We start from the raw sequence: 13,270 nt of genomic DNA, 5'->3' as shown, positions 1-13,270 counted from the left end.
ATGTGAAGGCCACATGTCTGGCTTCATCATAGATCATGTTCTTCCAGGTGCCCGTTGCTCATTTCCATTATGTTATTGTAAAGGAGCAATTGAGCTGGGGAAAAAAATTGCCTATTAGTGCCCAGCTAAATGTTTAAACCAACAGCACTAATAATGTGTATCTCACATTTTGGCTGTAAAAAAAAAGCACATTCAAAGCACCTTTGAGTTTGCACCTTTCTTTGCAAACTCAACTTTGTCTAAAGCCATTTTAATTTCAACCCAACTACTTTATTTTGAATTATTTTTTATTTATTTATTTTACAAAGTTTCTTCAGGAAACAGGGCTTTCCAGGGGGAATTTGTATTATGAAGAACACCAAGCCAAAACCAAACCAAACCAAAACACTGTCATTTTGAAGTGAGTCAGTACAAATTTAATTCCGAGTATCTTTCTCCGACTTCCCTGATTTCCAAGTCACAACGTTTGCTTTGTCTTATGCTTTTTATTCCCATTCCTGCTAGTTCATGCCCTTTTGAGTTTAAATCTGTGACACTCGAATCTGAGCTCAGCTCATTGCATTTCTGTAAGTTCCCACAACTGGATTTAAACTGACAAGCCCATGCTGGTGTTTGAGGCAGCAGAGGACTCTTGTGCAGTTCTTGGGGTATTATGAGAGAGTAATACCTTGTGTACCTGTTTTCCTAACCCTAATTATACTGAAAGACACTCAAGTAAATTGAAGAAAGAGGCTGCAGTTTAACTTCTTCTGTAGTAGAATTATCAAGTAAACACTTTTCAAGATAGGATACTCTGAAGAGCTGCATTTCAGCTCTGTTCCTTTGTTGATCCACTTGCTTTTGTTCCTTCAAAGCTGGAAAGTGAAATGCTTTCTGACCATCACCTTCAGTAAGTATTATGGAAAAACAGATTAAACATGGCTCTTGTAATAGCTATTTTCATACTTCTTTGTTTGTTTTCCTAAAGGTCCAGAAGGGGCAAACCTCTTTATTTACCACCTCCCCCAGGAGTTTGGAGACCAGGACATTCTGCAGATGTTCATGCCTTTTGGAAATGTTATCTCTGCTAAAGTCTTCATTGACAAACAGACCAATCTCAGCAAGTGCTTTGGTATGTCAAATTTAATAAATCAAATTGTCAAAACCACATGCACTGTACTGAAAAGGGGCCAGGAGAGAAAATCAAAAGCAATGTGAGAAATGTCAGACTGGAATCTCTCTCCAAAAATAATGGACTCTTAATCCTCAAATAAGCAGGAAGATGCAGACAAACTAGTTCTAACTAAAAATTAGATATGAAAAAACAATAGTAATCTTCAGTCTGACATCTCGCATAAATGTGTCAAGTACATGAAACTAATTATACCCTATGTTGGGGAATGTCATTTAGTATACTATTAAACTGCCTTATTATGGTTACCTAATTATTCTCTATTGTATAGCTGAGCCACTTAAAAATGCTCTGTGTTTAACCCATTACTTCTACATTACAGGAGTTTCATTCTTCTCAATTAAGTGCAAGATTTTGCAATTAGTGATTGAATGGTGTGTGCATGTGGTTCAGAACACTTTACAGACAGTTGATGTCTAGATATGCAGGTCCTGCTTTTGGGGGTGGGCTCCTTTGTGTTACAGAAGGTGGCATCTCCCCTTACCTTGGGGCAAGGGTGAAGGGACCTTCACACCATGAGTGTCAAGTTTCCTAGAGAACACTTTAGCTGCCAGAAAATTCCGTCACAACAGAGATAAAGATGACACGTTGGTGTAAAACAAGTTCTAGGGTTGATTAAGTGGGCTGATGTCCTTTGAGTAGCATAGATGCACCAGTGCAGTGCTCTGATGAAGTGAAGTACAGAATGTAAGAGTGGCAATCTGTTAGAGCATTGGTCTAATAAATGTGGTTGTGTGAAAGCCATGAGGAAGGTCTAGGCAGAGGACAGAATCTCTTAAAGATAAGTTTTGTAAGGTTTGACCTAAAATATTGGAGCTCTACAAGTGACAAATCCATCCCAGAGTAAAGAAATGCAGCTGCATGTATGACAGAAGAGTAACCAGTCCAGACAACCCCTTAGTTTCCAAAACTCTTTAGTACCAACATTTTTTCTCTTTGCTCTGCACCATCTCTTAATTTTGAAGTGTCACCATTTGAAGTGTCCCTGTAACCATAATAGATGTTTCTTAGCTTACAGACCAATATATTTTTAAATCTAGGTTTTCTTAAAATATATCTGTCTAAGGACTTGTCATTCAAGAACAGCTATCGGGCTTTAAGCCATCTTGAAATGGTTGATCTAAACTGTTTAAACAGGCAATACCCAAACACAAGTAGAATTCATCAAGCCCTTAGTACATTTGGAAAGTTAATTTGGTTCAGAGAAAGGTTACAACATTGTTTCTGCATTTTTCCATAGTCATTCATGCCATTTGCAAAGCATTCACCTTCTAAAGCTTTACCAAAAATTGTTCATACCTCAACTAATGCAGTCTGGCATGTTTCTGCAGTGGGTTAAAACAGTCTCTGAGGCTGTAGCAAATTTGGAAAGTAAAATTGAAATGGACTCCCTATTGATCCATAGCCGGTTCTGTCAGTGTGTTGGGGTGACAAAATCGTTGTTGAGGTCTGCAGGAATCTTGATGAAATGTCAAATCAAGCTATGGTAATCGAAATGCAGCAGTTGTGGTGACTGCTGAAACAATGTAGATTACTCTGGGCAGGCGGCTCAATTCCTCAGCTCGCTTCCCACACTTGCTTTATGTGGGTTTCCTTTTACTCTTGGATTATCTACTTACACGTTTGTCTGGCTTTATGGGACAAAATTACCTAACTTAGTGATGTACCAAGGTTATCTTGTTTGAGGGAGAACAGAGGGGTCAACACCCAGCAGATGGAGGAGTCCTCTGTCCCTTTAGCATTAGTCAGCTTTCACTAACATTTCAATTTCTCATTCTTTCTCCCCAGATATTCTGCCACCAGTGAGAGTTCTGCTTTTTAAACAAAAAATACTGCAGTGGCAGAGGAAGTTTAGAATTTCTGATTCAGTAGGTGACAACCTGTGTGATACTGCTAATCACAGGCAAAGCCAGAATTAATCCTGCTAGTTTAACATACTATCATACTCTGTATGTACCTCCTCAGCTTTATTAGCAAGAATAATCTGTTTGTTGTTTCGGTCCCATATTTGGGGGTTTTTTAAGTTGTTTTTTTTTTCTCTGTCCTCCAACCCAAAAGTTAGGACAATAGTGCATCTGAAGAACCCTTTATCACTTAAGAGAACCAAATGAAGGTCAGAAAAGCTGTAGAGGAAAGTGTTGAATTGTCAAGGTGGATAAGAGTAGCTGTTTCAGTTGTGGAGCACCTGCCTTGAAGGTGCTGCAGTTGCCTTCCAACTCGTGGTAGATCTCTTTTCTATCCCTGAGACTATCCTAGAGATCAAGGCTGAGATCTCTGAGCTGATGGAAATAGGCACAGGAGTGCAGTGCTAAGATAGCAATTGTAGTCATGTGAACACTGGAGATCTCCCAGAGGAAAACAGGGGAAAGGAAGGAAGGTAGGCAGGCAGGCAGGCAGGCAGGCAGGCAGGCAGGCAGGAAGGCAGGAAGGCAGGAAGGCAGGAAGGCAGGAAGGCAGGAAGGCAGGAAGGAAGGAAGGAAGGAAGGAAGGAAGGAAGGAAGGAAGGAAGGAAGGAAGGGAATGATGAAGCGCCTCAGGATATCCAGTAATATTAAGAGGAAATTATCAAGTGGAGAATGCAAGGAAGTAGCAAGAGTTACTAAAACCAAGGTAGGTATAAAAGAACACACTTATTATCCCTTAAGGAGGTAACAGATAATCAACAGAACAACATGAATAGAGGAAATTCACTTTAGCCGGGAGAAAGTGCCGAGATTTAAGTGTGAGGTGTTTTTGAGTGGAAGGAGCAGAAGTTAGTCTGAATTGTCAGAGAAGAGTCTCAAGTTAAATAGTTTGGTAAAGTTGATTTAAGGTGAAACCATATGAAGGAGGGCAGCTGGACAAGGACCAGGTGACTGGATAGGAGGGGGTTTTTCTTTACAATGGGGAAATTGTATCATTCTGACATTGAAGATGGAAGAGGGCAGCTGTGTGAGGTAAGAAAGAGCAATAAAAGAACAGGTTAAAATGATTATAAAAAGAGGTTATGAATCAGAAGAGTACAGAGATACTAAGCACAAATAAAGCAAGCTGGTAGAAGAGAGCCCCTGAGAAGCCTGTGTGTTAGGATGAAAAACAGAGTGTGTGGGATCCATGTTTTGTTGGAATGAAGGAATATCTGTTAAGGCAAATTCAAGTGGAAAGAAGAGGGAGCATTTCAAAGCAGATGCATAATAGCAGGCTGAGTACAGTAGTAATTAGCCAGAGCTGAGGCAGAGCAGTCGTTAGGCAAGCTTTGCAATTACTAGTGGGAGGCCCAGATATGAAAATGAATTTTGAGCTTCCAGAATCAGGGAGATTTGAGTCCATTATGAACAGAGCACTTTTAGCCTCCTGGGGAAAAGAAAGCTGAGCCAGACCAGCCATTCGGAATTACCCAAGCAAGCATTATCCTCCTAGTTAGTGCTCACAACCAAGGAGCAGAAGACCTGGAGTTCTCGTCAAGCCCTGCCATTGTCTTTACGATGCTGCTTAATTTTGATGCTTGCACACCCCTTTGGGGAACAAGAGGCTGAATTAATTAACATTTAATATACCTTGAGATCTTGAACTGAAAGGAGCTGTAAAAATACAAAATAGTAATACTGCAACTGTCCTAGGCTAAACCCAAGGAGATAAGCATTTCATAGCTCACAGGACCAGTACACGTGAACCCACATTCAGGTGTGGAAATGGCTATAATCATTGAAGTTTGGGGTTTGTTTCCATAACCAGGCTTTCTGTTTCAGCTTCACATCTGCAGAGTGACATAATAGTACTTCCTAAGAGACTGGGAGGTATGTAGATATTACAGTGAAAAGTGTCACAGTAATAATATCTTCAGTCTCTAAGGTAGGTAGCTAAATAACAGACTGGGAACTGCATTGCACCAAAACTGGCCACCTGCGTCCCAGCTAGTAAAGAAATATTGCAAAGGGGAAGGCAAAGAAAATGGGAGAGGAAATGGGATATGAAGTGTGATCAAAGTACTAAGTGAAAGTGAGGGAAATGTGTCAAATAAACAGTGAAAATAAAATCCTAACAAAAAACCTTCTGACATTTGTTCTAACCTATTGTTCACTTTCTCTCCCACCTCCGTTCTGTGTCTCGTAGGTTTTGTTAGCTATGACAATCCAGTCTCTGCACAAGCTGCTATCCAGGCTATGAACGGCTTTCAGATTGGCATGAAACGCTTGAAGGTGCAGCTGAAACGCTCCAAAAATGACAGCAAACCTTACTGATCTTAACCCCAGATGCTTACTGCTCTTATTTTAGCTTTCTTAGGGTAAGTCCCATGAGCAAACCTGTCCTCTGCAGGGGGGTTAAGAAAGAACATATAGCCAACCTTCACCAAGAGACAGTTATTTTTACAGTTACCACTTCCATTTCCCCACTTGTCCTTATTACACTTGGCTCCCATTTCCTTGCCAAGTAATTACTGAGTTGTGTTACTGTATTTTATTTTGCAGCATAATTTATCTCCTTTAAAAATAATAATAATAATAAACGTCTTGAAATTCAAAGCAGCACACACACACAGACACAAAAAATGTGCAATTTAACTCTGTGAACCCTGGTGCCATTAGCACACAATAAAAGTTGTTTTCTATGGATGGATCATATTTTACCAGGGTGGCACCAGCAGTTTATAGGTTAAACAAAACGGCCTCATGCCAGTTGAAGCACTTACTTTGCAACAAAAATTGAAACAAGTCTTTCCACTACATCAACTTGTTTTTTGAGAAGATTTGATTTTTATTTTTTTTTCTGTTTAAATCAACGTATTGTTATATATTAGTCTGATTTTACACTGGTCGTCTTTATATTTCACTTTTTTTTTTTTAAGTTCTTGTTTTTTGGAAAGGATTAATGTAAAAAAGATTTAGAGATCTGTTTCTAAAGCTACAGGGTTTAAAATAAAATAAAAAAAAATAAAATGAGTGACAATACTTGATGTTTCTTGAGAGATAAATTTAATAATAATAATAAAAAAAAAGAAAGCCACAGGCCTGTAAATTTTATTTGTAAAAAGCATTTCTATTTTTATACAAAATTTTTACTGCCTCAGAAATAATGGAAGTTATTTATTGCCTATTGTTAACTTATTGGGTACCTAAAGAGCAGCTCTCTATGCTAGCTAGATCCTTTGAAGTAGTCTCTAGAGTAATTGTGCCAAGAATGGGCTCTTTTTCACTGTTGAACCCTACACCTTTACAGTTCATGCTTTTATCCTCTTGTTTGTATTTGTCTGGTTATTTTGTTCGTAGTTTCCATTACCTAGTTTAAAGTTCAGTTGTCTGACCCTTCCCTCCTCCCCGTTACCTTTCTGTTACATTTGTAGAAACTGGTTCTTTCCTCTCTTTTCTCCCCAAAGAGGAATCCATTCTCTCTGACTCCTTTCAGATGGATCCTTTTGGGGTTCCATTGTGCTCTTGTTGACAAGTATTGTAAGTTAATGCAAATTACGTGAACGGCTCATAGACTCTACTGGTAAAAGATTTGCATTAGTTTTTCTCCTGCACCCATAAAAGTGATTTTGTTTGTGCTGCATAGATTCTGTGTAACTTTTTTTCCTCTTCCTTGTTTTTTCCCTAGACATCTCCATGCCCGTTAGCCCATCGTTTGCCTAGCATGTCCCTGTGGCGTCTCAAAATAAAAAAAAGTCTCATCGTCCCGTCATTGTTTCTGATGTCTTTCTGACCTCACATCATATTTGGTTCTCCTACTGACCTTTGAGCTAGTTTGACCTTTGAAATTTGCATGTGACCTCATCTAGCTATGAATTCTGGGAAGTCAATGTGAAAAAACATTGCTGCATTCATGCAAGACTGAAATTTATTATTAGATAAATTAATGATAGGATTTAAAAAACAACCTGTGGCAAAATGTTTTGTTCTTTCTTTCCTTTTTTTTTTTGTTTGTTTGTTTTCGTTTTTCCTTTGGGTTTTTTTTTTGTTTGGGTTTTCTTCTTTTCCTGTTGGTTTTCTTTTGTTGTTGTTGTTGGGTTTTGAGTTTGGTTTGGTTTGGTTTTTTTTTTTCATTTCGTAAAAAAAAAATAATAATAAAAAAAAAAAACAGACTTGAAAGTATTATACAGGGATTGGCATTCTGCCTGGTCACTGGTGACAATAGCAATATGTGTCCAGAGGCACAGAATGTTGGTTTCTAACAGACTACTTCCAAAACAGTTTGAGAAATAAAACTGTCTGATTTTAAGTCTCTAGAGGTCTGTAATAGTTTTTACATTTTTCAGGCAGTGTAAAGTTTTTTGATAAGGCCATTTTAGGTGGCTCACTTTCTCATTAAAGTATATATATAGAACCACTTTTTGTAGATTAGTATAAGAAAAATATTTACCCTGTTTTAGGGCAAATGCTACCTACTTGTGTCACCTTTTGCTGAACTGACTCACAGTTAGACAATCCATGGTTTAATGCACATGAAATTACCTATATTTTATACTGTTTCAATGTACAGAAGAAAGGTTACTGTAAAATGTGTTACGTTGGTGCTTCTGTGAATTAAGTTGTGGTTTCATCATGAGTCTTATGGTCTTAAGTGTTCTATGTTTATAAAAGGCGAGTTGAAAATTGGTTTACTTGAACAACAAGAACAAAAAGCAAGATTTAAAACAAAACGAAACAAAAAAAAACACAAAAAAAGTTGTTTGCTTAAAAAAAAAAAAAAAAAAAAGAATTTCATGTGAAAAAATGCAAAAATATTCCAGAATAAGTTTGTGTTGGCTTGTGACGCATTGATGTCATTTTTTTATTGTGAACAATTTAGATGTGTTTGTGTTCAGCAAAATGTGATCGGTTTTTCTTTTAAAGAAAAAAATAAATAATAATCAGTGAAACTATAGTGCCAAATTCCAAAGGTACTTTCTTCCTAGAGCTTCAGTGTGTTTCTTGTGTGAAGTAATTTGATAACATGGGTATTTTATTATGTGTTTTGTATAAATCCCTAATATTTAAAGAAAAAAGAGGTTAAAAAGTTTGTTAACTTGCTATCCTGTGGTCTTGTTGCCTGAATTGTTATTGTTTGTTATTTCTCTTTGATGTTTTTTGTAAAACATTGTATAAGTGCCCATGTTTCACTTTTTTAACCACTCTGCACACATCAATGCTGTGAAAGCAAACCTCACTATGTATTTTCTTCATATTGTATGGAAACCTCTAAGGTGAGAAAGTTTTGAACTTTTAACCCTTTCCACCCAGAGCTGTCTTGAGTGTTAATACCTTTTATACATTCACCATTTTGCTGTTTATTTTTATATATATATCTATATCTATAAATATATATATACTTAGTTTTTTGTGGTTTATTTAATACATGGTTGAAATCAGAACAATGCACAGGGCAGATCTGAAGGACAAAAATATTTTACTGCTGTCTAAATTTCTTCTGTATCTATAACTAAAATTATTTAAAACAGTAATTAACTTGTGGTTTTCCTTTTTAGATTTGGGGGATTTTGTCTTTTCTTAAAGAGCTTTTAATATGCTGCTGGAATATGCTATTCAGTATTAATAAAATGAAAGAAAAAGAAAACAATTCTTTAATTATCTATTGTGTGAGCCACTCCCACACAGGAGTGGCAAATCCACCATTTGAAAACCTTGAGGAGAAAAAAAAAATAATAATAAAAATAATAATAATAAATAAATAATATTTTTGTAATTTAAATAAATGAACTTTTGCTTAAATCAGATGCACTAGATCTTCCTGGATGAAAATTCAGTGTGCACTGCAGTTAAACTACTTTTTATGGATAAAGTTTACATACACTGTAATGTTTGGTGTTACCTGCCATGATTTGTCACGGCAACATATCGGCTTACTCCTGCAGACACTCCTACAGAGAGGAGTAACTTTACTTGTATGAGTAGTCCATGGGAATATGTATGTGACTGATGTGGGTGTTTGCTGGAGGAAGCTCTGAGTGAGGAACCAGAAAAAAAGATGCTGGTAGCCCTTGCCACTGCCTTCTAAGTCCGATTAAATTGCGTTTCTACCGCACAAGTAGCGACCAACAACCAAATTTGGTTTCTTTGCTACTGGTACAGAGAATTCATTGCCAATCCAATGCATGGGAACAGCAGTACCTGCTACTGATGATAAAGTGCCATACCCTCTTCCACTTCCTAGTTCTATCCCATTATTTTTGAAGCCGCCTAAAATTAAAACCCAAGTCCTATACGAACAACATCAGCTGGTGCACTCTTGTCTCTCATCCCCAACTTAAAAGCTTCTTTATGTAGAGCCCTGGGATGGAAAGGACTAGCCTCTAGTGATGCAAAAAAGTTTCCTTCTTATAGCACATGCACTTACAAGTAAATGATCTACACTTTTCTCACATGTTTTTACTACTGCTGGGGCCTTCCTACACCCTTTGAGGGCTATTTTGTACTACTTGCAGCAATTTTGCATCTTCAAAGTGTCATCTCACTTCCATTATATTATATATATGTAGAAATATATATATAATATGAGATCATTGTTTGGATGGTTTAGACTGTTTCACAAATTTTTCTCATTGTACCCACCGTATAAATTTCCAAAGCTTTTTTAGATGCCCTGGTGTGTCCTGTGGGTTTTCCAGGCCAGTTAGAGCAGTGAGGCCTTTGGTCCTCAGGTGAGGTAGCTCAGAATTGGGCTGCCCCAAACTACAGTACACAGGACACTGGCTTAGCAGTGGGAGAGGAGGAATGTCTCTCTATGTCCAGTCAACTGAGATGGGTCAGTGCTGAGAAAAGTGTCCACCTCCAAATAAAATTCTAACAACAAATCCATGAAAATCGAGTACAAAACCAAAAACCCAAACACATGCCTCCTTGGAGACAAATTACAAAGTTCTCTTTCAAAAGTTTGAAAGGAAAAAGCTGCAAGGGTGCAAGGGCCTAATAAGAGAGGAAGAAAAACAAGGGAAATTGCTTCACAAAATTCTAATCAAAAGACTAAACTAGTTGTTTTTTTCAAACAAATTAGCTAATTGCAATGAAATGGCAGTCCTCAAAGGAGTAACAAGTTCATCTTTCTTTCACCATAGGGGTTACAGTTCCTTGGCTTGTGCTACTCTGGAATCATTTTACTGTTTCTGTTTTTATTATCTTAAGTGCTAATTAACAAAAGGAAAAAAATATCCTGTAGTTTCATTACCTTTTTGGATAATGTCATACAAAAAAAAAAAAAAAAGAAAGAAAAAAAAACCTATGTATTTGTGTTTTTTTTGTGCTGTGAAAATTGTTGTTTGTAGATTAATAATACTATCATTTTGTTTAGAATTACAAACTAGTTTTTAAGTATTGTCTGAGAAAAGCCAAAGTTAATGCAATCTAGTGGAAACTGTAAGACCATTTGAGTATTGTTTCTGTTTTATTGATGCATTTGGATTTTGTTGTTTGATGGAATTTGAACCAAAAAAAAAAAAAAAAGGAAAAAAAAAAAAAAGCAGGCTTTCCTATTTCTACAACTTGATTGTACTTATGCATTTTGTACCAGTGGAATTTTTTATACTGGAGATTAAAAAAAAAAATGGAAATTTTTGTGGCTTACTCTTGTGGGCCCCCTCGATCATGAATGATTTTCAAGTTTGATTTCTGGATGGTAGAAAGAGAGTTGGTTTTGTTTAGAGAATTCAAAACTTTGGCTTGATTTCTTTTTTGCCCTTTGCTTATATCTAGTGTTTAGAATTTTGTCTTAACAAAAGCGGTAAGTTTCACTTTTTATTCTGTATCGTGCAGTTACACAATAAGGTAATTAGAATTAGGAGTACTCGGTCACTTTGCGTGGATAAATGTATTAGTTAAAAAGTTAGGGGTTTGCTTTTTTGCTGTTTAGATCAGAGTTTTTTCTGATTCTTCTGTCCTCATTGTGAACATAACCGTGTAGTTGAAACAGTCAGACTTATTTTTGTAACGTATGTTATTGTGTGATGCAGTTTTTTGCTTCTGTCTCCAATATTAAACCATTTTCCTAATACTTGTCTCTCTACTTTGTGTGTTGTATTGTTGGTGGTCATTCTGTGTTGGTAATACATCTACACACCTCACTGTTTCACGTGCCTGTTGAGTTTATTTTTATTTTATTTTCTCTATTTGTTGGTTGTCTACAAAAGATACAGTCGATTCCACCTAAGTGAATATCTGATTGGGGGGCAAAAGAGGATTTGTACATTTTAGACATTGTTGTGGTTTCTTTGAGTTTTATTTTCTTTTTTCTCTCTTCCTCCCCCTAGTCATCCCTTATCACTTGGATAATCTATCGGAGCAGGAAGCATTTTAAATGAGTTTCCTGCAAAGTCATCTTGAAGGTAGCTTTTGTTAGCCTTCTAACTGCCAACACTTCTGCACACAAACACACAGAAGCCACCTGAAAAGACTTTTTTGTGCTGTGGCATTTCAGTCAGACCGGAAAATGCGGATTGTGGAGATCAAATCTTCCTAGGTATTAAAAATAATAATAATAATAATAATACTCTATCACTACTTCGCAGAAGTGTGTGAAACATTCAAGAAAAGGAGGATATAGCCTTGGGATTTCTTCCAAACTGCACAGTAATCTGATGGCATATGGTGTTAGTCAAACTCTCCTTAGAAACTCATCACATCTTAACTAGGGCTGTTAGAGGCTGCAAAAGCCTACCAGGTGATTGAGCTTCTTATGTGCAGTTACACATATAACAACTTAAAAAATAAAATAAAAACCAAGTGTGCACAGGAAGACTTTCTATTACAGCCAGTGGAAGTACAAAAAAAAAAAAAAAATAGAAGAAGTTCCCCTCCTGTTCAAATGGGTAGTAGTTTTGCTGTGGGCTTCCCAAGCAGATCATTCTCAGCATTGGCTAATACTAATACACAAATCTCAAAAAGGACAAAAGAAATACTGTAGCACTTTTTTTTCTTCCTGTATTTTTACAGTTGGCTTTTCACTTTTTTTGTTCTTTAATTTCCTGTAATTTTTTTTCCTCCTTGCAAGAATCTCTCTGCTCTCCCCCAGCCAGTGTCTCTACCACAAGGAAATAAAAGCTGCAAAAGAAAAAACCTGTGTTGTTCTGGTTTACAAAAGTCACTCTTCTCTCCTCTGATCACAGACACAAACCTTACAATTTGGAGAGGGAGGAAAAAAAAAAAACAACCAAACCAAAACCAATTCCAAGGAGGAGAGAGCAGCACTGGCGAGTGCTCTCTGGAATTCAAGCCATATGCCCCCGTCCCTTTCCTTTGTCCCACTTTCTGTGATGCTCAGGAATCAAAGACCACTTAAAAGTGCTCTTACGAGACCCAAATGACACTCCCCCCTCTTGTCTCCTCTGCCCTGGTCTTTCTGGCACTCTGGCTTTGGCTCACACACACAGACACACACATCCCTCCCCCTCAAGAAATGTCTTACGAGTTCATGGCACACTGGGTGTTTCCATGTGATGTCAGCAGGGACATTTTCTGGTGGCTCATGAGTTGGCCTGTTTGTTATTGCTCAATATTTTAAAAAATAAATCTCTTTTTTTTTTTTTTTTTTTTTTTTTACTTTTCCATCTCCATGAAAGGCAAATAAATGACAAGTCTGGAGTCCCAAACAAGCTCAAGTGTTGTCTTGCAGGGTCTGTTGTCAGGGGTCCAAGCAAATGCCTTCCATGCAACTCTTCAGTTTAATCTAAAACCACCTGTAGTGGACAGCCCAGGCAGGAAAGCAGAAACTGATGCTCAGATTATGTCCTGGTCCTTTGACACCTCTAGAGTTCATGGTCCTGATTTGGAAAATACTGACACCAGTGGATTCAGTTGAGTAAGTCTTGACTTGCATGAATGAGAAATCAGAATTGGTCTCTGGGATTTTTTTTTAGGTTGCTGTGGATGTTTTCTTCATTTTTTAATTTTTTTTTAATTTTTTTTTTTCTCCAAACTCAGTCTTAGGAAAGAAACTAGAGCTTTGTGAAGGGTCTTTTCTTCCAAAAATATAAGTGAAAAAAGAAGACTTCTACTACAGTTGGGTTTCTTTTAAATACTCAGGGCTGAAAGACACAGGTTTTTCTTTCTTTTTTTCTTTTTTTTTTTTTTAATTTCAACAATGGGGAAAAATGAGTTTCTTAAAGCAATGCAGCTGAACAGTTTGTCCTGCTTA

At 37.1% G+C, this 13,270-nt stretch overlaps 1 protein-coding gene across 8 annotated transcripts in view; it reads left to right on the top strand.

The window, feature by feature from the left end:
- The window catches only part of CELF2 (CUGBP Elav-like family member 2), a 377,540-nt gene extending 365,546 nt beyond the window's left edge, over nucleotides 1–11,994 (top strand). For 7 of the 8 annotated variants that reach the window (XM_051635638.1, XM_051635627.1, XM_051635609.1 and 4 more), the window contains 2 exons: nucleotides 968–1,111; nucleotides 5,264–11,994. In XM_051635638.1, the coding sequence (XP_051491598.1) occupies nucleotides 968–1,111; nucleotides 5,264–5,391 (272 nt within the window). In that variant the 3' untranslated portion in view covers nucleotides 5,392–11,994. The remainder of the gene's footprint in view (nucleotides 1–967; nucleotides 1,112–5,263) is intronic. The other variant, XM_051635617.1, reaches the window with a different exon arrangement.
- The last annotated feature ends 1,276 nt before the right edge of the window (nucleotides 11,995–13,270 follow it).

The sequence above is a fragment of the Apus apus genome, chromosome 1, assembly GCF_020740795.1.
Source record: "Apus apus isolate bApuApu2 chromosome 1, bApuApu2.pri.cur, whole genome shotgun sequence".
NCBI lineage: Eukaryota > Metazoa > Chordata > Aves > Apodiformes > Apodidae > Apus > Apus apus.
This window is presented reverse-complemented; position numbering and strand designations above follow the sequence as displayed.